General features: G+C 38.2%; 1 protein-coding gene across 1 annotated transcript in view; it reads left to right on the top strand.

The window, feature by feature from the left end:
* The window catches only part of BANP (BTG3 associated nuclear protein), a 138331-nt gene that overhangs the window by 64404 nt on the left and 47931 nt on the right, over positions 1 to 25996 (top strand). Inside the window, exons 9-10 of the mRNA XM_026857117.1 lie at positions 3088 to 3150; positions 5238 to 5282. Of these exons, the coding sequence (XP_026712918.1) occupies positions 3088 to 3150; positions 5238 to 5282 (108 nt within the window). The remainder of the gene's footprint in view (positions 1 to 3087; positions 3151 to 5237; positions 5283 to 25996) is intronic.

Below are 25996 nucleotides of genomic sequence, written 5' to 3'. Positions count from 1 at the left end.
TTAGTTTTCAAAAGCATCGAGCTCTGCAGTTAACAGCGTTTCTGCAGGGTCGTATAACTAGAGGCTTTTTCACTGATGGTATGAATGTTTTGGAGGCACCCAGAAGTCTGAGTATGGGCCAACACTCAGCTGTGCCAGGCAGCGTCCAAATACAGAACAGAAAGAAACGTGCACACACGTATGTACCTGTTCTGTGTGATGATCACAGACACCCACTTTCCTTAGAAACCAGGCAACAAAAACAGGTGGGAATGGGTAAATAAGAATTCTTGAGAGATTATTATTCAACAATATAAACTGTCATACCCAGTGGTCTGGCTGTTGCAAAGGTTTTAGTCAATGCCGTTACAGAGAGAGTCTGAAATAGGATAATAAAGCATCTTTGGTAGATACTTGTAGTATTTTCTCCCCAGGTAAGAGAGGCAGTTCAGGAGAGAAGCAGCAAATGTGCCCAATTGAAAAATTTACACATAAAGAATGAAAATTCTATCAACACAAGGAATACTCAAGTCTAGTCATGTGGAGCTGTCATATAGTCAGTGTGGGAATGGTGAAGTTGCTCAGAAATACGATGAATAAAAAAGGGCTATGAAGGACAGATGCTTTTGGAATGTTATCAGAAAAGACATGTCTGTAAGACCTGCTGGAGGTTTACCGGAGTAGCAGTAGAGAGGAGAATCAGAGGAGAAAAGTGTCATGGAAATTGGGGGAAAATTTCCAAGACGTGCAGCAGATATTGAAGACAACTGACAGAGCTGTAAGCATTGCTGAAAGGGACTTAAGTATTAGCCAAAATATTTTTTAAGGAGTGCATGGAAATGAAAGGGGTTTGAGAAGAAAATGAGTGAGAGGAACTCCAGACAGCAACCATATGAGTTGTGGAGAGGAAAATACAATAGAGAGTGCGTTGTTCCAAAGTGAAAAAGGTTGCTTATTAAAGTAAGAGAAAAGAAAGACCTTGACTGTGGGTGTGAGGGATGCTAGGAGCCATTAGCTGTGAGGTTCAGGTGGGGTTGGGAGGTCCAGGCCACCCCTTCCGTGCTCCCAAAGGCCTTGCCCTTTCCTCTTCTGTACCTGGATGCCATATGACATCAATGGAAGTTGAGGAGCTGACCCTGCAGAGTGATTGCTTAATGGAACTAGATCCTAAATGCTTTCAGTTACTCTTCTCAAACTTGGAAGAGGACTAAAGGGAAGTTCAGTAAATTAACTTGCCAGCTTTTTTTTTCCCTCCTGTCAGTCAAGAGCACCCTCAGTGAAATAATGTTCCTTCTGCAGGAACTGGGTGCAAAGGCTCCATCTCCACTTCACTTTTGCCATAATTTTACAGTATTATCATGTGAATTGCTTTGTCTCTTGGCTTCCCTATATATTTTAAAGAGCTTATCTTCTTAATTGCTGTATGGATCTTTTTATGAGATTTAATTGATGAAAAGTATTTTTCAAGTCTTGAAAGACAAGGCAGAAGGGAAAATTTTATGAAATATGCGGATATAATAGACAAAACGGTTATGTCTGTAGATGTAAGGGATGAAAGGTTGCCTCACTGAAAGATCAGGACCTGTCAATCATCCTTTAAATTGATGGTGGAATCTTGAGGAAAATCCACTGTGACTCACAACCACTGTCTAATTGTTGTCATAATTTGTCAAACATATAGGGGTTATGAGTTAATCATTTGGATCTTATAGATCAGGCTGAGTCATTAGTAATGTAGTAGTAATTATACTATATATGTTTAAAAAAAAATTATTATTGAATTGAATTAGTGAACAAACTAAAAGGAGTGTCCTTGAAGGCCAGCTATGTGTCTGCAAAAGATGAGTGAGCAGGTCTTTTTTGGAATGCTGCATGATACAAAGGTGAATAAAGTCACCTTCTCCCCCCTCCCTTTAGTCGGAAAGGATTGCTTATATTTGAAAACACTATAAATGGATCTTTTAAATGTTCAGTGCTTTTTCCTGGGAGCCTTGAGAGCTTGATGTTAAGGAGGGAAAGTGATTCTAATCTCAACATGGACTGTGGCTGTGCTCTAATTTTATATACAGTCCCTATTGTCAGAGTGATACTTTCAGTATGTTTTTTCTCCCTATAAATAGACAGTTTCCTTCCAAAGGAAATGAAACTGTTTGAAATAGAGGGATCTGTGTTTCTTTGAAAATCACATGCAATTGTTCTTGTGTTATAAAATAAGAAGAGCCTTTGACAGAATTCCAAATGATTATCTTTAATCTCTGTCTCATGCAGGCATATTAAAATGAACACAAAGCCTTATAAACCCTGAAGTAGGTTATTTAGAATCCAATCTCCCTTCAGGTAAATCACAGTAGCAAAGACTTGCTGGGCTAGTCAGGATGCAGAAGGAATTCCATCCACTCTCTTATCCCTGTTTTGATCAAATGGTGGGCCTGATACCATTCTGAAGTGGCGGGTATGGTCAGCAATACAAAGTGTTAATATTATTAAAACTGTTAGGGCAGATTCTCCACTAACATAAACCAGTGTAACTGCATTCAAATTAAGGACTTTATGCCAATTTATAGCTGCTTGAGAGCTGATCTTTAGCATGGCACTGTACTTCACTGTAACTATGTCAATGTACAAGGATATATGGATATTTACAGATAGCTTTTAAAACCTCACTCTTAGTGAGTAGTTAGTCTTGGCATATTTGGTTTAGGAACTTAGTTTCCAGGGTCTTTCAATGGGATAAACGTTTTGGGCACAATGCTAATCTACCAAAGCAAGTCAGTCCCATACTCTGTGTTTCAGTCAAAAATACAGATACTTTGTCCATAGAGAAATGCCCTACATAAATGTTATTTATTATCACGCCTATTTTAATTCCTCTTATGTGAAAATGAACTGTTCTTTCTTCAAAATCACTTTGCTTACACTTTGCATAAAAAGATGGGGAAATACAGATGCACTTTATTTTTTTTTAAAGCTATCTTTAATGGCTTTCGTTGAATAAGCATTTTGCTTCCATATGTTAAGCTGTATTTAATCGAAGGTAACAGCTTCTTTCTCTAGTTATGATTTGCTTCTGATGCTTCTTGGTGTTTTCTTCTGTTGCGGATCCCACAGGGCCATCTCCACATAGCCCAGGTGCCTCAAGGAGAGCAAGTCCAAATCACGCAGGACAGTGAGGTGAGCCAAAAGTTTGGGTGTCCGTGGAGCAGATGTGGGTCAGAATTTAGAGTCCTGATTCTAAAACCTCTGGGATCTGCTACAACACATTGCAGAAACCAGAGGGGGTAGAAGTGAGAGCATGTGGTGGAGCCAGGATGAAATGGGCTTTGTGGCAGTAAATGCAATGTGCTATTTCTGTCTCGGGATTTTTTTTTTATTATTTCTTTTTGTTTGTTTTGGTTTTTTTCCCCTTGACCAGCCAAGACAGCTCTGTGTGCATTACACTAATGATTGTTGTACATGGCTGATGGTCTTCGAGTATTATAGGAAACCAGCTTAGGTGCTTGCACTGCCATTGAGAAACAAAATTATTTTAGTTAGGTTTATGAGCTAAATGTGTTCAGAATACTTGGTGTCTTTAATTGTGGGAACTAACTGTTGAGCTGGACTTGGAGAAACCTTCAGACGCCACCTAGTAAAGATATATTGCAGAATGAAGTGAACTTAACTTTGTTACTGCTCAAGTAATCTGGCACTGCAGCATTTGCACTTCATAATTTTTTTCCGTAAAAATAGTACAGTACAATGGAAATGGATAAATCCAGTACTGAACCCTCCAATTTTGACCCTTCCCCCCTACCCCCTCAGGCAAAAAAGCCATCAAAGCCAGCTGAATTTACCTGAGTGAGAGTGCTATTGTTAAAGAATGTATAGACTCCTAACTGCTAGGAGTGCTCTTAGATTTCTCAGGCACTTTGTTTACATGATGCAGCAATAGCAAAATAAGGTCAAACGTAAATGCAGACTACAATTGCAATCTGTGTGATTTCCCCGTAGAGTTTGTTTACTCAATGTCAAGCGTATCTGCTTGTGGGTTACTTTAATGCATTTCCAAAGTACCCTAAATCACATCACATAAAACCACTTTTGGTGTGGAGGAATACTGTTAACACAGGGAGTTATTGCAGAGTAAATATTATCATAAATATTATATAAATATTATAGTTAAAGGCAGCCTCCTTTGAAGAGCTTGTCAGACCTAGAGAGAAATAAGAAAAGCTCAAAATGTTCTAGGTCTGAAGGAATGCATAGTATGCCACAATAACACTGAAGCTGTTCTTGGGTAAAGAGCTACTGAAAAAAATTATGATTCAGCAGATACTAATTGTAATTGATCCTGAGGTTCAGGCACACCAACAAATCATTGGCCTCATCTGGAGTTCCTGTATGTAAGATTTTTAAGGACTACATTTGTCCCTGGCAGATGAAAACATCTGGTTTTAAATTTATTACAATGTACACAGCTTCAAATAAGAGGAAGCGCTGCCAGTAAGAGAAAATGCAGAAAACATGCAAATCAAAGAATTTTATTTTTTTTTTTTTTTTTCCCTCAAAGAAATGTGCTATTTCACTGCAATTCTCTGTTTGGGAAGCTGTTTTTTCCTAATCTAAGTGTACTTTTGGAAGACATCTCTGAACATGTGAATAAAAACATTTTTTTTTTTTAAAGATACTGCTTTCCTTTTTAGACTTTGTAGCTACAGTTTCCTTTAAAATACTTTACATGATCAAGAATTTTTTGTAATAGATGTAATTCCTGTAACAGAATTATGTTGGTGTTTGGTATCAAATTTTGATAAATAAAAATCTGTTAGCACAGGAAGTAACTTTCTAACAACAAATAGTAAATAGTACTCCATATGTGTAAAAGAGTTGTAGTACTAATAGTGGTTTAGGAAGGCTTTGGCTTAAATTTGGAGTTTTATATAAATTAGGAAAAACAAAAAAACTTACCTCAAAAGCCATACAAACAACCTTCTCATAAAAATACCATACATTATACAGATTTGCTTTTTCAAAAAGCAAAACATCCTGGTGCTGAAAAACCTCCTTGCTTTTTAGTCTGTTTATCCTCTGTGGTTAAAGTGCTGACCATTGAATCATAGCTGGATTGCCAAAATAACCCTCAGCAGAATTTCCTAAATTAATAGATTTCCTTAATATTGAAGTTGTTTAATAATGAGATGAGAAACAGAGCTTTTTCAGGACAGAGCAACTTTTTAAATTCCAAAGTTGTGTTTATTGTCAGTGCTCTTATTTTACAGGGAAACCTGCAGATACATCAAGTTCATGTGGGTCAGGATGGGCAGGTAGGAACAGAACTGAATTTTAAGCAGCATTTTTACTTCGGTTTTGAAATTAATGTTACAGTTGGAATGATCTCACATTATTAGTGGTTGTTTTAAAGAACAAAATCTGTTCTGGTCTTTCTGTTTAAATAAACAACTTGCAGAATGATAAAACGTAAGCTAAGTATTCTGTCTGTGGATTCAAAGTATTTGACCAAGCTTATTTCATTTCTCCTGTAAGATACTTTATCCCTGTGTTTTATACCTTCTTGTCTTTGGCCTCTTCACCCTGCATTAACTAACGGGATTGATGATATTCTGTACAGTGTGTTCTTTTCTCTCTTATCAACTGTCACTACGGCCAGATGTGGACTGCACTCCATGCAAACCTAAGAACATTTATTGCCGAGGTTTAAGCAGCTATTTTTTCATTATATGGCTGTCTTGGGAGAAACAGATCTTTCACATCTGCTTTTGTTCTTTTTGATAAGATGGCTTTATTAGGTGCTTATGCATACATGAGGTAAGAAAAAGAAGCTTTTACTTTGAGTGATGAATCAGTAAGTGATTAAATTAGCAGAATTTCCATGTCAGGTGTCAGCAAAATTGCTAACATTTGATCTCAGACACACTTTACTAAATGTTGAGCTATATTAAAATATCCACAGCACAAAAATACTCATGTAACAAGCTTTCTAGCCACGCCACGTGAATAAATGTGTTACGAATTTTTTTCTGTTCCTGTTGAATATTAATAAGTTGAGACATATGGCTAGAACCTGAATTCTGCCCCGAATTGAAAAAACTCACGTCATGAAGGTTCTTGAACTCAAAGGCCTTGAGATGCCACTAGTCCTCTGAACTTTTGATCACATACAGTATTTGTGCAGGGAAGCAATCTAACTTGTATTTAAAAAATAAAAATAAAACCCTCTAAGTGTTCTTTACTGAGAGTCTCATCAGTAATACTTTCAGAGAAGCGAGACTAGGAAAGGTGGTTTTTTGGAGACATGTCAGAATCTTTGTTTTAGTAGTTAGTGTTTTTTTCCTTTTGTTGTGAAATACTGCTGTCTCAGTCACATCTTAAAAGACTAATACTGGACGGTGGTATGTCTGTGTGAGACTGGCATGTAGATTAAGGGACATTTTAAAAAAAAATTACAGCTCAGTACTATTATTTTTCCCCTTGAAATACCTATTCATAAGAAGTGCTCCACAAATTGTATCAGCCTTTCTTAAATAGAACCAAAGAATGCAGTTTAAAACATTGTGAGGCTGGTTTTGAGGGAAATGCTTGGATGACTGTCTCATCTTTAAACCCCCTGTGTTAGATAGGGAGAGGCAAGTCCTTTCATACAACAGTAGCATTCAGCCGTGTCTCATGCTAAAATAGTCACGGAATAAAAACCTGTCAGCTTTAGAGTAGTAAAAAAACTTCCAGAGTTTTAAGTGGCCTGATCATCTGAGCAGTTGTGTTAGTATGTGCAGGATAAGGAAGAAATGTGTTCTACAAGTTTGTAATACGTGTATGTGTGTGCCTGGGCGTGTACATGGATACGTGGTGGATGTTTGGTGAAGTGTGTGAGAGCGCACACAAAATGGGGAAGAAAAACATGATTTAATTTTATTTGTATAGTTCACATCAGATTATCTGTATAAAGGCATCTGTACTATCACATAGTATATCATATTTGGGATAATTTTGGTTCTGCCTAAATGGTTGTGGCCGTACATGTGTACGTAGGAAATCAGTTTCACATCCAATTTTAGTCTTTTTAACTAAGTGTATTCTGCTTTTAAACTTTCCTTGAAAACAAATGGTCAAGTGCTGTGGTTTTGTTTTTTTTTTCCTTCATGCACTCAGCTGCATTTTGGTGCAGAAGAGCAACTGCTGTCTCCTGAGCATGGAGAGCCAGGCGTTGTCCTGCTTAAGCTGGGATCTGTACAGACTCCCAGGAGCCCTCAAGCTCCTCCTAAAGTACTTGCTGCTTAACTATTTTCCAGTGGACCAAAAAAATACGAGCAAGCAGATATTTAGGGGATTTTTATCTCCAGTCTGCATGAGATACCGAAACCTTCATCAGCAGTTTAAGCCATGTGGGCCTGTTTTGCACCAAAGTGGATGAGTAGCACTCACATGATTCCTTGCAACAGCTCTGTGTGTGTGTTAGCGAGGGGGTAGAGGGGAGGTCTGCGGCTCAACTGGCTTCTGCTCGTCAGCTGATCTGTGTTAAGCGACCATTTTTTGAGCTATTAGCTCATAAAAATTGCAAAGGAAAATGAGTTAAACTAAACTCTGTTTGTGGTTTAAGAATGGAAGTTGAAACTAATACATTTTCCTTGGCACTTGCAGTGGGATAAGAGCACAAAAACCTGTCATATGATATGGTTCAGTGGTAATGTAAGTCATAACAATCCGGTAGCTTGCAATCATCTGTACATGACCTGTGATCAAAGAGACTTCTGTAGTTTTCCCACCTGTCCATTACTTCCCAGGAGAGTGGCTTTTTCTTCCATGTTTTGAACTCTAGTGCATGCTGCCAAGGGACACCGAAGAGTATCGATAATAAGGAAAGTGAATAATGTGGCACTTCTGTGAGTCAATGTTTTAGCTGACTAATCTATACTTACTAATGGTACTAGATGTTAGCTTGGCTACTAAATATTCCCTTTGAAAATTCATCTCCTGCTGCTGTTTTCTACATCTTATTGTACACTTAGAGTACTAAACCTCACCTCTATTCAGGTAAGGTTTAGTACTGCTGCCTGACGGAGGCTTTCACTCTGAATCCCAGGTCAGAGCTTTACAAGGAGCTGGAACTGCAAAGCATAAAGTTGTTAGCTTCATATGAACTAAAGCATAAATTGCATAAATCTACTGTGAAATTTTATCAGTAAAATTTCCGAGGTGATAGATACATTTTAAGCTTCGTAATACTAGTAATAAATACGAGCTTCTCTTCAGAGTGCTGCCAGTTGTTGATTTTAACTTTTTTCTCCCTCTTGAATTGTCTGTCTTGGTAGTTGCACTGAATTTAGATTTTGTTTTTCTGGCATCCTTGTTCGTGGAACTAATGAAATCAGGCCAAAAAGAATGCTGTCTACCTACACATGTGTTCTATTAGCTGAAAGTTTCATATTTCAGTGCACGTTTAATAAAAATACCAAACTGCAAAAATAATTAGATTTCATATTAACTAACACTTGAAGCCTTGGACCAGTGGGAATTTTTTTGGACTTCACATTTTATACTTAGGAATTAGCAGAAGTTTTCTATTTTGTCCCTCTCTTTCCTCTGATTACCTGCCCTCCTTTTTCCCTAACTATCTTTTTCTTCCTTTGAGCTTCAGTGTTCTGCTTCCCAGGAGGTGATCAGTGTGTGTCCTGCACAAGCTGACGTAGTGCCACAGTGTTCAGAAATATATGTGGGGTGTAAAGAGGTAGAACAGGACAATTTCAGTAGTTTGACATTCCTTGATTCTGCATTTTAGACATTCCATTTTGTACATCCCCACAGTGTTTCTCCAATTTAGAAATTAATTAAAATGACACTAGGCAAATGGGCTTCAACTAATAGCCTTAGTTCTTAAATTAAAAAGTTAATGCACTTTAAAATCTAAAATATGATCATACATTTTCCTGGAGAGCTGACAATTTGTTCTGCTCAATGAATGAAAAATTAATAAGAGTAGCAGCATTTAGTTCACTTAGTATCTGTAGGTACGTTAGAAGAAGCAGGAGAATCCAGAACAAACAGCATATATGATATGTTTAGCAGAAAAAAGCTAGCCAGTCTGAATTGCTTTTGTAGTATCAGTCATCTTACTGTGTGCATATGAAATAAAAATGCAGAATTGCTTCTGCTACATTAAATTTTTCGAAAATAAACTTGGCATCTTACACAGCTGTAGACACAATCTCTTCCAGATAAGTTTGTAATCAAAGCGGTGCACTGAGACCCATCCATAACTGTTGAGTTACATGTACGTAGAGAAAGAGGGGATCGCATTAATAACACATTTTGCTGCTTAATGAGGTATTTGTATGGAGCAGTGATTGCATTATCTTTTTCTGAACTTTTACTCTGACCTGGCTGCTATGAGCTGCTTTGCTTTATGGCAGCTCTGAGGTCTGGGAGAGTTCAGATGCAGGGCTGTGGAGGTAGGTCATCAAAGAGGCTTTAGAACAGCATCCTCGTACGCGTAAGGATCGTGTGAGGGTATATGAATCCGCGATCAGTGAAGATATTCTTGGAAAATTGCTGTAGTGGTGGAGAAAATACAGCAGACTTCAGTGCTGCAAAGTAGCAGCTAGCTGCTGCTGGGCCCGAAAGGTCAGAGTATAGATGTGTATGAGAAATACATCAGTGAGAGTTTGTCTTTAATGTCCTCAGGAGGAGTATGAATCTGATGTCTCGTTCAGATCTGGTTTCAATACACATCGTACGCCCTGTAATACAGCTCAAAGGAGGTATGACCTCATCACCTATGTTCGAAACATCTGTCCTGTTTCTCTGCTCTGCTGTAGTCTGAAGTGAAGGGCAAGCTGTTAAATCTTAGAGGAATGGAAAAGGGGGAGAAATGGTTCCAAATGTTCAGGGGGAAAAAAAAAACACAACAAACCAACCTATTCTACTAATTCCACGTAATACCCAGTGAATCTTACTCGCAACTGGATCAAACTAAAATGAAAATAGGTTGGTTTCTTGAAGAAATAATTTACAAACCTATGGGATTGTCTTCAACCAGTTCTTTTAACATCTACTTTTTGTATCTCTGTTTACCTCCCTGGTGACCATTGTTGAGATATTTACATCTCGCTTTTCAGTGAGGGGCACCACGTTTTTTTTTAAGGTCCAGTTTAATCCATAACTCGAGAATGATTATCAGTCATACAAACAAAAATGTGTTGACATGTTAACTCAGCTTCTGCTCGCTTTTATGCATTTTGCAGATGTCATTTTACTGGGAAAGAAACTGTTCAATGTATTCTCTGAATATGCATTTTAATTGCCTTTACTAAGCCTTTGGAATAGATACTGCAGTTTCTATCGATATTAACAACTTCAGTAATATATTACCCAAAACTGAGGAGAGAGCTGTCTTCCACAGTTCTTAATTTTCATATAATGCATCTAATTAATATTTCTTTATTCAAGTTCCTCAGTCAAGAATTAATACAATGTAGGAGGTTTTTTCCTGTCCCTAATTTTTAAGCAGTAGAGGGCAGTAGTATTAAGATGATTGTCAGTTCTTTTCTCGTCGAAAGCTTGAAGAAATGAGGAGGAAATTTGAAGTGCAAGAAATGTGCTGCTCCGACATCAGCCTTGTAAAGTGTCGGACCGTGGGGACAGAGACACACTGGCAGCGTGAGTCTTTCTGCATGCGTGTCTTGCTGACACAGGGGCTGCGTGCACGCGTGTGTGCTGGTGTGCAAACCCGAGAAGGGAAGACGACCTTCACTTCTGCACCAGCTCCTCTAGTAGATTGAAAAGGCTTTGTCTCGTTTCAGCATATCTGCTTTTAATAATATGCACGGAGAAACAAACAGAATTGTGAGAAGAAAACCAACAAAATTAAAATCCCAATGTAGTTCAGCTGGACCTTAAAAACTGCTCATCTGGTTTAGAAAAAAAAAAAAACCAGAAAAAAATTGCTAACTAATGCTTCTTCAACAATAGATTGCACTAAAGCCTTGCAGGTCTGCTCTATTTTTAGGAGCAAAAATTAAGAGAACAGTTTTGAAACAAAATGTGCTTTATGCAAATTTCACGTAGAAGCACAGTGTGTTTATGGATCAAGTCAGATTGCTTAAAATACTTAAGTGTGAGCATTTTAATTGCAATATTTTAGTGTTTTTTTTTTTTTCTTGAAGATAGTCCTTTGTGCACATACACTGTTTTAATTGGGCATTCCATAGAAGAGGTGTTCTTCACTTTGTTCCTCAAAGTAGATCATCAAAAACACTCACCATACTTTTTAGTTCTGAAATCTTATTTTGCTAGAGGAGCTAGTATTTTATCAAATTAAAATTGAGAAATTTAATTTTAAAGCAGGTAAGTGTATTAAAACTTAAATATGTATGGATAAAAAAAAAAAAAAGCTCAGGGAAAGAATCCTGCTACCTAGGTCATCAGTAACACAAAATTTCTCTAGAAAAATTAATATTAAAAGAAAAAACAGTAACATATTCGTGTTATTAAGTAAGGGTAACTAAAAAAGTAGCTGTAATAACCTATGTTAGGTGTAGTTTAACCGCGTTTGTAGAAGCTTTGCACCTACTTCGTAACGGTAAAGCAGGGTAAGACTCTCCAGTAGAATCACAACTGGTCTCCAGCAGTCCTGGTTGTCGCTGTGCTGTATACGATCCCTGAGACAAATCTGTGCAAGTTGTTTACTCCAGGTTATTAAATTTGACAATAGAACAACAGAATTCTCCTACCTCAGTGTGAGGAGACAGTACTTGGGGAAAATACACTCCTTTGATGGCAGTCAACAAAACATAACGAAACAGGGAAAAAACCACAGAAGGGGAACTGCTCCTTAAGGGGTATTGATGACAAAATACGTTCTCTGCAGTTAAAAGAATGCAAAACTAATTCTGGTATTTAATTGAAAATGCCATATGTTTTTTACTACATAACATAATTTACCCACTTTTGGGGAAAATACCGAGTGATTTAGAAGCTCATTGAAAGTCAGCAGGCCTTGCTTGTGAATGAGTTAACATTTTTTGAAAAACATCTATGCTGTAAATTCAGGGATTCTGTGTTGTTTCGTTAAGACTTAAATTTTAATGCAGTTACGGTGACAGAACCATTTCTTTCCATGTCCGTGCCTCTGCATTGGGAGATCCTTCTGCCTCTCGGCTGTCTTGGAGAGCTGAAAGTGAATGTGCTTTTTTTTTTTTTTTAAACAATGAGAGTATGGACTGGTTCTTTGTGTCTAACTGTACTGCTGTCCCTGTTAATTATGTAAAATTTCAGAAATGAGTTATTGGATGGCTGAGTTCACTCATCAGTACAGAAAGCTCTAGCGGATTTTGAAAGCCACCGTGATTGGAAAGTAGCTTCGATTTTTATTCTTGCAGTTTTAAATTTCAAAATGTGTAAAAATATTTTCTTTAAAAAAAATGGAAAACCTGAATATTTTGCTAGCACATTTTTTTTAATCTTCTGTTACATAACAAGTGATTAATAGTGGCTTTTTAAATTCTGTTTAGATTTAAGATAAAGAAGAAAGGCAGGAGTCTTTAAAAGTTTAAAATTTTATTTTGGTGAGAGATTCACTGTATTAACCTGACCACATCCAGTAATTTTTGTCACTTTTTTTATCGCTTAAAGGTTTATTCTAACTCTTTTTCTTAAACTAAGATTTGTTTAAGAGGGGGTGTGAGGGATGACCCTGCATATTTTGAGCAGTGTACAAAAATGTGTACCTAGTTGCTGCTGCTTATACAAGTCTTCACCTTGTTGAGATTTAAGTTGTTTTTCTTTCCACTGTGCTGTCTCCATCTTCTTACTCATTTATGGTGCCTGCTGCTGTGAAGGCAGTAAAAAAATCTTTTGTACCAGAGAGTCAGCGGTATCAGATCCCTGCAGACGTTATTGGGTCATAAGTTTCATTTACAAACTGGCTGCATTTAGTTTTCTTTCTGCACTATTTTGTGCCAAAACAACTGCTTTATTTTATGGAGAAAACCAGCTCTGTCCATGTCCAACACATCACCAAGAACAGTATCCTGAACTGGGTCAAGAAGAAAAACTTTTTTTCCCCAGCAGCACGGCCCGTTCTCAAATCTAGTAATTGTTACACCTGACTGCATCAGTACTTCAACATTTTCCACTCTAAGACATGTTTATTACTACACTTTCTGTTCCAAGATGTAGCAGGTACACACTGGCACTCCCGTGAAGTAGTTTAGTCCTCTTGAAACTGGACTTTATTTCATTCATGGTGGGGGACTGTTTTTCCCCGTTTTCAGAGTGCTTATCAGGGACTTCTAGAGCCTCTGCCCCTTTCCCATGTGTTAGTTAAGCTTATGTGAAATAGGTGGAAGAACGGACAAAATGAGGCCCTGGTGTGTGCAGAAAATGTACAGCTCTGCTTTTTAGGGGTTTTTGGTTGTTTTGAGCGGTAGTGGCACCATTTCCCAGCCTTTTCAATACTTCACAAAAATTAACTATCTAAATGTCATGCTGCTAACAAAAAAATAATAGCTTAGATGAATTTACTTTCTTTATGATATCTCCAGCTATTGAAAAGAATCTTTCATTGGCTGGTTGCTGATCCTGAATGCTGGGTTAACTTGGTTTCTTTTCATCAGCCTTGAGTAGGGACTGATTAAAAGATTCTTTGCAAAATTAGCAAATATTTTTGCATTTTCTTCTCTCAACTTCAAAGCAACCTTTACATGATGATGGAATAAAAGGCAGCGTCTTTGTGTAAGTGTGGGACGACACAAGCAGTAACTATTTTACATTTGTGCCCTTAACGCACAAATGAACTGATCTGATGTCTGGTGAAGTTTTCATCTAAATGGAATAGAGGGTGGATCGTACCTTATGGTGCTCTTCAGAGAAATGTATCCAAATAGATTTTAGATGTGGGAAAGGAAGGAAACAAGGGAGAAAGAAACAGGCTTAATTAAATTTATCAGGAGCGGAAGAAAGGAATTGCTACTTTGGAGATAAAGCAAATACTGAGTTGGTTTAGTGTGCTTAAGTTTTGGTGTGTAGATATTTATATGTTGTAGTTTATCAAAGGTTATTAATCGTTCATCTGCAGTTCAGCACCTGGTTTAAAATGTGAGTTTAGGAAATAACGGGCAGGTCGGCCCTCTGCTCTGACTCCTCAGGTGCGTGGTACTGGGCTGAGACTTACAAAGCCGTTTTTGTTTTACCATTTGGTAAAAGGACAAGCATCTTCAGCCCATAGCACTGCCTGGAAAAATGCTCAACTTTCTTTTGAATGCCTTCGTGCTGGCATTTGTGGTTCTTTTTTTTTTTATGGGAAGTCCTTGTCTTGCAGGCAGCTGTACTAGTGATGCCTTTAATTTTATTGTGACAGTACTTTGTCTCATCCAGGATCTGAGTCTAGCACCTAAGAGTTAACACGTAACAAAGTTTGCGATTGCCTTTCAAGTCAATTTATGTAAGTTTTTCCCTCTCCGCTCGTTATCATTAATTACCATACATCAACAGCCACACAGTGTTTTGTCTTTTTTTTTTTTTGTCTTTTCTAATTTGAGACCCAGCCTAACTTTATATGCTGAAAAAAATAGTCTCTACTGAAGGCAAAGTGAACAAAGTCTCCAGCAGCAAACTCATATTTATGGCATATTTTTTTTGTCACTTCAGCTTTTGGCAAAGTGTGACAGTTAAGAAATAGCTTCCTGTTAATAACGGAGGATTCAAATTTGACCCTGCTTTCATGCTTCATTTCAGTGATGCAGTGACGCAGGTGAAGATTTGTTTTGGGAGCAAACAGTAAATTCCAGCAGATACTTGGCTATAAGCACATAATATAATGTCTGTGTTTTAAACGTAGAGTTTTTCCCTAGTGCTTCTCAAGGTTTAGACATTATGTCACGCAACTATTTTTGTCTTCTGGTCAGAAGTCCCAGTTCCCAAAACAATGTCTCTCTTAATGACCTGTGGAGCCTTGCACTGTTACCTTTCTCACATCACGAACTTGTTTTTTTTTATTTTTTTTCTTTGGCTTACTGATCAAAAGTAGTAAAATATACAGAGATATGTTAAAATCAGCCATTATTTTAATACTGATGTATATTAGGTTTGGTGTTTTTTTTTTTTGGTTTTTTTTTTTTTTTTCAAATTACTTGTTTCCATTTGTAAAAATGTTCTGACTGGTGGAAAGAATTAATAAAGGTGATTTGTTAATCTCTTGTAGGTACTTTCTTTGATACAATCCCTGAGCGACAAGAGTTCGTAGTGATCTGTGGTGGTTGTAAAGCAAGACTGTTTAATGAAGGTTTTGGAAAAGGATAATATTTTCTGTCATCTTTTTTTTATTTTTCTCCTAAGAGGGTGGGTTGTTCCATTAAAATTCCATTCAAGCAGACAGGAGCATTTATAATGCTCCAAAGAATATGTTCTCTATTTTGGAGCATATTATGTTCTTTATTCACCCAAATCTTGTTTTAATATTGCTGTAAACTTAATAAGAAGAGATGAGATATGAAGTGATAATCTTTTAAATATAAGGAAAAATAATTTTCTCCACCTTCATAGAAGGCATAGGTCTAAGCTGTCTCTTATTAGAGATTTTGGTAATAAAAATCTCTGCTTGTAGAATAGCAGTCATCACAAAGCTATCTTGCTCTGCTAATCTAGAGAAATCATTTCTTTTTTGTTTTGTTTATTTTTTTTAGTGCTCTTCATTTATGATTTTTCTCATCATGTGATACGAGCCCTGTCTTTATGCCACGGATTTGCCCTTACCCCATCCCCGTTCCACTTTGTATGCTCTAATAGTTCCATGCTCAGTTATTTTAAATATTAGGAATGCCTCTAGCATCATCTTTGTGTTCAGAAATCACTCTCCCACATTTCAAATTCCAACCCAAGAAGGATTTTGGGAATGGTTGGTACAATTGGACTGTCAGTGTCCGTGATGGGTTGATGCTGGATGCAGAATAATGCCAATATCCTTGGCAGGATACCAACTGCTTGCCTGCTGCTGGCAGACCCTGAGCACTGCTTAGCTGTTTGACGTTAGAGAGATCTTGTTTCATCCTGATAAAATATAAAATAAGTGTGTGCATGTGTATCTTGTCAGGTTACTAAATGGAAAGTATAGCGTTCAGGTTATTAACATAATTAACCTTTCCACTATGTTAAGTGCAACACTAAATCTCGATGACTTAAATCTGTTTCCAGATTTCCGTATTGTCTGCCTAGGCTACGTGATCGATGGGGTTTTGTGGTATTTCACAAATGGTGCTGATGACTTCTCCTCCCCACTAAAACAATTGCCTTTTGCCACGTGTGGTCGCAAAAAGCTATCCCTTTGAAAGATTAAAACACAGCGGCTCGACTGCAAATGAAGAATGAGCTTATCTTTTTTTTAGAAGGAAACCTGTGTGATTTACATCGAGTTTTCAGGGTTTTAACAAGATAATGTTATAAACATAGTGAGATTTGACCGGCTGATTGACTTTTATATCTGTTGTGCAGGTATCTAATCCTTTGTGTAATTCAAATATATTTTCAGTTCAGTTTTCCAGAATGCCTAAAAAATTTCAAACTAGCTGAGTGAATATCTAATAAATTGATGTAGGAAGATCAAAGAGCCTGATTTTATGATTTTTATACTGGTTGGATCAAACCGTACAGGATGCCATGTAGTACAGTGTATTTTTTAATAGTTAATGTGTGTTTCTATTTCAAGTGCCTACATTAAAAAAACTACAAGATGACCACTTTGCTTAGTTTAAACATTGAAATCCCACATCAACAGCACAGTTTTCTGTTCTCAGATGCTATTTTAATTTGCTGAGATATATTTACTTTATTCAAAGTATGTCTGTGTATTACTGTGAGTAACATTTGGAAAGTATGTTTGGAATATCATCCACTGTAGCTTGCCGTAGCCATTTCTTTAGTGTTCTGTGAACAAATTTCTTCTTTGTGGAATAACTACTCCAAATTTTAAACTTGCTTCATTTTATTTGATCCAGTCTGCTGGGATTAATTGTTGTATACTGGCTCCATCAATTATTCAGCTCGAGCTATCAGTTCCGGACTGGTCTGGACTCAAAGAGCAGTGCTGCTTTACACGCAGATATTCTTTTTCTTTGATAGAAACTCTGGGCTCCAACCAGGGTTGAGCTATGAATGAATCTGTTTTATAAATCGCTTCATTTTTTTCTTTTTTTACAACTATTTTTATTCCTGAAAGATGTCATTCCATGCTTCTGGAATGTTGCTAAATATTTGTGTTAAACAGCAGAAGTGTTACAGAGTTCACCAGGAGGAAGCGTTAGAATTAAGTTATTTATCGTGTTAGTGTGATTATTTTTTTTTTTTTTTTTCTAGTTAACTGTTTTGTCATAGGTGGCTTGTGATGACACTGAAAATGGGCTATCTCAGGCCCACAGTAATGACACAGAAGTAATATTGTCTTCAAATCCAGCTCATCTTGCTCTTATTTTGTGTATGGTTTCCAAGACTCGGTTTTCCTTCTGAGTTGGTCCTACAGTGTGGACTCCAGAGCTGTGTCAGGTCACGGGTTTGCCCGGTAAAGACCCTGAGGGTTGCAGAAGTTGCTGTAATGCATCAAATTCAGTCAGAGGCAGAACGTCAGTGGTGCCAGTAAATAAGTAGATGTAACAGCTAGCAGTGAAAAAATACTGATGGGTACTTCTAAATTCCAGAACTGTGTTGTGAGATTTTTTTGGGGTTTTTCTTTTAGCAGAAGGCCGGTATTTCAGCATTTCACATAAATAAAAAGTAGGAAGACAGTAGAGTGCAGTTCAGGGGTAGGACACTCTGTAAGTATGAACAAAGGAGATGTTCACGTAGAGAGGAGAAAGTCTGAACCAGAGACCATGCTCTGCGAAATGAATGACATTGTTTCACCAATGGCCCAGTGGCTTTTGTTGTTGACTTTGGTGGGATCATGTTTTCCTTCAAGGTAAGTTTGTTTTACAGTAGGTCAATACATACAAAATGACCTTGTCAGATGGTGGAAAGGGGTTGTAAGCCGTGTAGAAAAGAGGATGTGTCCCAGTGTTGCATACAGAGATGTGCCAGAAGTCAATAGTGAAGATAATATTTTTGCTTACGGTATTGGCTGTGTGAACCCAGACTGTAAGTCTCCGAAAGGAATGACTGTTCTGTCTGTATCTGTCCACTACTAGACAACAGGACGCTGATCTTCAAAGGCGTATGGTGAAACGCTAAATGATTTTACTTTTTGGTGTGTATTTTTCATTGTCAGTGGCGATATGTCAGAGACACTATCTGAAACCTGAAGAAAGGAGCGATCAGTGAATCATCTGTTCCGAATTAAACAAAATATAACTTAGACTTGCGTAGCAGGAATGGAACTGTCAAACCCACTTGTCATTGGCCTCATTCTTTTTCGAGTGATGCTAGCAGTTTTACCATTAATTGGAGTCCATTTAGTCCAACACTGAATTCTTAACCCAAAAAAAAAAAAAAAATCACCCAGGAGTTTCGTGATTGATTTGTGTGACCATTCATGTCAGCATGTACTTAAAAGCCCCAAACACGGGGAACAGATGTTCCTTTTTCCATGGAGATTTTCCAAGTTGAGCTGTGATTTGGGTCCATGTATGTTATCCGGAGTAACTAAGTCGTAGTTGAAATTCAGGATTCTGAAGAATTGACCTTTAGAAATGGGTAGGTAAAACTGTTCAGGGGGCACTTTCTTCTGCTCTTTTAGAAAATACCAGTATAAAAGAAAATTTACTGTGTACATCAGTATATCTTCCTTAGAAAAGCTCCTTTCTTTGGGAAAATTTAATTTGCTTTGAAGAATATGAGTCTTGGCATGCCAATATCTGGGACTTTCTGGACTTATTGAAGATACACAGATGTTTTAGCTTTCCGTGTGTTGTATAGTGTCCTTTTCATTATTATAGGAAGATAGTGGAATATATTTGGAGACTGCTGCAAACTTGATTTTTAAAAAAATCTGTCGCTGAGCTTTAGAAGAGCAGAATTTTGTCTCACTGACGATAGTGTAGATGGAGACTGACTTGGTTAATGAAAAAGGAATGACACCCTTATGAAGTCAGAACATCTGAAGTTGGCATTGGGCCCTCTTTTTCCCTCAGCGTTGTTGTTTTTTGTTTTTTTTTTTTTGTAATAGCAACACCACACATTTAATAACATGCAACCCTGCTAGAAATCACAGTTAAATATCACTAAATTGGAACTGTCCTCCTTACCCCACAGTAATTCCGTATCACTTGACTTTCTGGAAAGCACTGATGAAAACTTGCAGCAAAGTGAACGGAGTCAGAGGAATAAAAGAATTCCTAGAATGTTGCAAAATAGCCGGCGGAACGGACGCTGTTACTGCTCTGGATCTCGCTGCCAGCAGGAGCAGCACCGGTGCACCAGTATCACTCTGGTGTGCTGTAGCCCTTTGCAGTGGGCAGTCACCCTCTAGCAAACCCTTAGCACAGGTAGGGCTTCGGTACCTGTGCTCAAGGCTGATGCCTCCGGGAAGCCGGAGTCTTCCAGAGTGAAGTACCGACGTTCCGTGTATTTAACAGGGTTTTAATCATATTTCCTGTTCCATTAAATCAGACTAAGCCAGGTTGTTTCATAAGCATTTATTGTTCATTTTATAAATTTTTTTCCCTGCCTGAAATATTAAGTAGAAAAGCTTTTCCTTTCAGACTCTATCTAAAAATCTGTCTAAATTGTAAAATTATAGCAGTGGAATCCAACTCCTCAGACTTTGTCAATACTGACTGAGAGAGATTTTGTCATTCCTCACTGTTTCTCTCCCTGAGTAACTGATATTCCCAGGCAAATCTGTTTTGTTTTGTTTTGTTTTTTTCTTTCTCTTCAGAATTTCCTGTAATGAAAAACTCACATCCTTTTAACTGTGGACTAGTGCCTAATTATAAAAAAGGGAAGTGTAGTTCATAAAGAAAAATCAATGCTATTTAAATTATCCCCTGAAAGCGAATAGTATCTCTTTAAATCTGTTTTGCTTAGACCAGGAAAACACAACTGACAAGTTGGTGGTTTTCCCCAGCTCCTATTCTGTAAGGGCACATGGCATCCAGCAGCTCTTATTCCGAGCATTTGCTAACGCTAATGAGCAAGAACTTAAAAGTCGCAGACTTCAGCCATTGTGGTTAATTGGTTTGTTTTCTATTAGTCAGACCTTGATGTCAGTACAAGAGCTGACATTTATTTTGAATTTTTTTCTGAAATCATATAAATGCCGTATTAATTCCAAATGTTGAATTTGTTGAGAATTGCATTTTTCCATTTCAAGTAAAACATTTTATTAAAATGATAAATTGATTTGTCATCTGTTTGCATTTTTACAGTAATTTTTATTAAAGCTGAAATTGGTGCAAAATGTTTGAATGAAATAAAAATCCTTGCTTTTTTCAGCCCAACCGAGTGCAAAAATCAAAAGCTAAAAAATCCCCAGACTTCCTTTTTCCTGATTTGGAAAGTTCTTATTGTATTTGCTTCGGTGAGAAAAACTAAAATATAATAAGCGAAGTAGGGAAACATGGGAATAAGAACACACGCACAAAACCATAATTTATTTTTCAGTATTCAAACAACAATATGTCAAAAATGAATGTTTTTATGAGGGGAAAAATAAAAGTAAAAACTTTTTTCAGTGTTAAAAAAGGATTAAAAAAAAAAATCCTGTCTGCTTTAGAATCATCTTTCTGAAGAGCATGAACTTTCACAGTAATAATAATGATAGCTGCCTCCTGCGAGGCCGTGAGGTATTTAGTGTTCCGGTCCATTAAGTTTTATGGTTCATGTGACACTATCTGCTTTGTTGGTGATAGCATCTTGCTGGAAGGAAGGATTCGTGCCAGGCTATATAAGCAGCAAGAGCTCGTGTTTAAAGAGAGTTGTCTGTGTTAAATTTTCCAAACATACGTGGTCCTTATTCCTGTGAGATTAAGACTGAATAGGTGCATAGGCAGGTTTTCCCGAGTGTGTAGCCTGCATCGCTGTGTTGCAGGTGCTGTGGAGTGGAATTAAAAAACCCCAGTGACTTCTGAGTTGTGACCGTGCTTGGCGTGATGCTGGGGCACTGAGATTGTGATGCATTCTTAAAAAAAAAAAAGACTTTGAAATGACGCCTGCTCCTTCATATCGGCAATTGTTATGGATAGCGCGAAGATTGAAGTCTGTAGCCAAGAGGAGAATTGTTTTGAGAATAGCTACTTTAAAAAGAAAAAAATTTGGAGGAACAGTTCCCATATGCCTCTCTCTGTGAAGCCTGTTGCTGAAATACTGTTGGGGAATGATGGTGTCACGGCCAGCGCAGTAGTTACAAAATACAAACTTAATATTATTTTCTCTGACCAATGGATGCTGCGAGGAATTAAAAGAACAGTTTAATGACGTAATTTGGTAGCTGTGGGCTTTCTCAGAAAGACTCTATACGCTGCAAAGGAAATCTACTGTTGAACAAAAATATTTTGCTGCAGCGAACGAAGTTTTACAATCTAATAATAAAAACAGGGCTATAGGGCAAGGTTAACAACAGAGGGGGATACTGGAGCATCCCGAGGCATTTGCATTGCTCAGCAACAGAAATGATTCTGGCTGGGATATTTTTACAAACACACAAACCATGATCCCTAAGTTTTGTTGTGAAGCCTTTGCCTGAAGTGTGAATGCATCCTAGGTGGGACCAGCCCTTATTCCTGATGAAAAGAAATTGTGCTCCTTCCATTAGGAAATACATGTAATGCTTCAATATACGGGTCTAAGAGAGTTTGTTGGTTATATGAATTGCACCTGTGTCGTCTGGATAGAAAAAAAAGTGTTAAGTAGAAGTTTGCAGCATCGATGGGTTTGTTTTGATGTTAAGTACAGCCAGCACTTTAGTTACTGTGAGTTTCCAGTCTTAATTATTTCCTTCATCTTAATGTATGTTGGACACTAGGCAGCATTTCTCCTAAAATCTCTGTTTTAAATTGCGGGGGAGATGTAACATGTCTTTTAAGCTGTAATGTTCCATTGTAGTCTCAAAAATATAAGAGTTGAACAGAAAACTCAATGAAATGGAGGATCCAGATGCCTTTTTAAATGCGGTTGGATTAGATGCATTGCCTTAAAAAAGCACAGGCCTTTTAAAAATATTTTGGAATCCGTGTTGGTCGGTAGCAGGGAATCTTTGGTTTTGAGACTATGGGCTTGACAGAAGCCAGCTCTTTGACTTGCACAGTTTTTGCACAGACTTCTCTGGCACTAGAATATCATATTCTATGTGAGCTGTAAATTTAAAGTTGCTTTAGAATTATTTTGATTATGGAGGTTTTTTCCTGGGGAAAACCAGACACGGATCAGATCATCTCAGGATTCAATAGCACTATCTTAAGGATTAGCTTCAATAAAGATTTCGTTTTTGTCCTATTTTTTTGAAGCCATTTTGAACTGCTCTTTTTAGGTCAAAAAGTAGACTTTCTCGACTCTCCTACATTTTATTTACAATAGTCATCCATATGTCTAATCAGCAGCTTGTTTCTCCCTCAGGATAGTCTTTGGCATCTTTTTTCTTTAGTTGCTCCAGGAAAAGTTTGGCTCCTTAAGAATCTTCTTATTTTGGCTGTGCTTTGGTTTCCCCTGGTCTCTGTTCTCACAGCCCCATCAAAGGCTGCCTTCCTGGCTCCTGGCTGTCCTGACATTCCTTCTTGGTTGTGCTTTTCGCTGAAACTTCATGAATATAACTGCGCTAGTGCCTTTGAAGTGTGCTTGTGCCACTTTTGTGTAAGTGGTTTCAAAGACCTAACGGCCTTTCTCAAATTCAGAGTGATTTGGGCAACTCAGTCCCTTGGGTTCCGTAGTGACTGCCAGGTAAAACTTCAGCAGCCTGATCCCTGTCAGGCTTCCAGTTCTTTTATCCCAGCACGGGCAGGAGCACAAAGGTTCTGGCACAACACCATAAATGTGATCTCAAATTATGACTTCATGTAAAAATCACAATATTTGAGTGTGAGTGGTAATTGAGATCAGAAAATACAAGGGAGTGCCACTTTTTTTTTTTTCTTCTCATTTTCTGCATGGTGGTTTGATATTCCTGCGTTAGTTGAGTTGCTTCAGACTGCTTTCCTCATCAATACCGTATTTTTCATTATAAATCAGTCCTGTCTGTGTTATTTAGTGAATCCTTCCTCCACAGCCTTTCTTGGTAGCAATGCGAGAACTCTCAAATACTTGAGGAAAAAACTTCAATGCGCCAGGTCTGCCATGCTCTCACGAGCAAGGTGCGGTGTTAGGGAGAGCTTCTTAAAAAGCTGAGGTTTTGAGTCAAAATACATGTAGAGGGTTGTGAAGGTTGAGTTGTTATTTTGCACAGCCGACTTGGAACAGGATATGTAATTAAAAAACCCGACACGAATACGGACATGCAGTCTTTCAGAAATCTCGTGTGATGGCTGAATTCCACGTGGTACGAGGCATGAAATAAAGTAGATCTCTTCGGTGGGAGAACGGAGGCTGTAAAACATGCATCAGAGATGAAATTTGCTAGGTGTACAGGAAAGTTTAGACAGGAATGGACTGAGAACAACGAAAAGGAATATGGCTGGACAGTAATAGCTGGTTTTGGCACACTTGAGAAACTTAACAATTTTCTTTTAACTCAAAGAGAAAGGTAACTGTGAAATTGAAATAAAGAAATTGGAGCAGTGCTGCATTCCAGTAAGCTTTGAAATACAGGGGAGAGAGATGCATTTTTACCTTCGAAGACAGAAGGTGCTAAAAGTGGTTGAAGTCTTAGAAAACCCTGTGGCTAATCTAAGTTTCAGGAGTCATTTTTTCAATTTTGAACGTTTTTTTAATTGTTTCTGTGATAAGAGATCAGATTGTGCTAGCGATCTGATGAAAGAGCCTCAGAAGCAAAATGCTTTGTAAAACAGTAGAATTTGTCCATCAAAGCAAGCCACTTGGTTTGTGTTTAGAACTAAGGATACAGCTCTGCTGCTGTGGGCACGAGGAACATTACAAAATACGACAGGAGAAGAGACCTGCAGCCGCAGACCGCATCTATCATAGAGCTGGAGTCCAGCAGAAATATATGTGTTAAATATTTTCTTTTGTTTAATCCAGCAGCTCTGCCTCCTCATGAGGACATGTGGGTCATAACAACAGCCCATAAAAACCATAATTATGTTTTTATTTGCGTTTTAATCTTTTTGAAAGAGACAGTTTTCTTAGATTATCACTTGTGTTCAGTTCAACACCAGAGATGCTCTGTTAAAAATTACAGCATGGTTTTGATAGCACAGAGAGCAGTGATGGCCAGTGGACAGCCCAGGGGGACAATTTGGCCTGCCAGAAGTATTTATTGACTGGATGCATGGTCATTGCAGCAGTCTCGTCTGTATCCATATGCTAGAAAAATCTCTTTTGAGTCTCAGCAGCACTGTCACTATATTTGGATATGTACTCAGCTGGGCGGAAAGGCGATAAATAATATGTGGAGTTAGTCTGACTTGGGGTCAGCAGAGCTTGCGTGCTGGAAAGGGCCCCATGGAGAAGGCAGAAGATGGCGTGTGGCTTGAAGTGAAGATGTTCGGATGGTGGGTCAGTTTGTGCACTGGGGGAGGATTGGAAGCCTGGGGACAGGGAGGAGGAACGAAGGAGCACTGCTCTTCTGTGGTTTCTCATCATGCAGCTTGGCTTAGACAGATCCAGGGCTAGTAAGTGCAGGAGGAGAGGAGCTGCATTTCGGTGTCTGGAGTAGTAGATTTAGAAGAGGTAGTATAGCTAAGTTTAAAGTTTATAAAAAGAGGCAAGAAAGGACTGTGAATGTAGCGTGTCAAATCCATGTAATGTCAGTAAGACATTTGGAGAAGCACGAGAGAGTACGCAGAAGGGTCACCCTAAAGGTGTAGCACTTCTAGATGGACTAGGAAGAGAGGCAGAACAGATTTCTGTGTGAAAAATTGACTTGGCAGCCTGAGAATGCTGACGGGTAGAGATAACTTATGAACTTGATTGTAAATCCACAAATTCTGCACCCCGCTCCCCCCCACCCCAAAAGCAACCAAATCATTGCAAGCCCCAGGACTGTGACAGTACCAAAACGACTTAAGCTTTCTGATTTTGTACACTTCTTATTATACCTCTGTGTAATCAGGACCGAAGCTCAGCAACCGGTTTGTGTAGTTGCTAAAAAAAAAATAATTATGCACCAGTACAGTCAGAAAGAGGAGGAGGTTTTGGCTTTAATACAGCTATGTGAAAAGTTTTCGTGAGTCGTCTTTGAGAGGCCAGCTGACCATCAGCCACGAACTGGTATTGCCAAATAGAGCAAATGGGTGATATCCCACTGGAATATAAAGATTGCTCTTTTGACTGCAGATATACGATTAGCCAATGAAATACAAAAGTATTAGACGTTTTATGTTTGCAGACATTGTTTCTAGAGCTTTGGCCAAAAACACAGTGGAACAAAGACCAGAGTTAAATTTAGTACATGTCAACCTGATCAAAACCAAGTATACACAAACAAAGCCTGTCCAGATTCAGACACAATGTGGCCTGCAGTTGCCAGAGCTACCACAAAGGATGGGATCTTGCAGAAAGTACTTCAAAGCGCTACAGCGGGAGGCTCGAGGCAGCGTATCTCTACTGTCAGTGTGTGAATTCAGTAGGCCTGGTAGTGACTGGAGGAGGTCTTATTTAAGGTAGCAAACTAGGGTTTTCATTGTTTTGTTCAAAAAAAGTATTTAAGAAGATACACCATGACAGTTCAATCTTTTTTTTTTTTTTAATTTATTCTGAGCCAAAAGCTTACAGTAGGCTCAGATCCATTAAAACCCTTGCAAACCAGCCTGTACTGGACACTGTTAAATTGCAGAATAGCAGCAATGAAGCATCGAGTATTGCCTTTTGATGTTTTGTCCAACGGAAGAGTGAAAACAAGAATGCCTACACTGCATGGAAAGTGATGTCTGAAAGATCTTGTGAGACTGACGTAATCGAGGAGGGCAACGGAGCTGGGGCAGGGTCTGGAGCA

The sequence above is a fragment of the Athene cunicularia genome, assembly GCF_003259725.1.
Source record: "Athene cunicularia isolate RWA chromosome 11 unlocalized genomic scaffold, athCun1 chr11_part2, whole genome shotgun sequence".
NCBI lineage: Eukaryota > Metazoa > Chordata > Aves > Strigiformes > Strigidae > Athene > Athene cunicularia.
The sequence above is the reverse complement of the archived record's forward strand: the minus strand, read 5'-3'. Positions and strand labels throughout refer to the sequence as shown.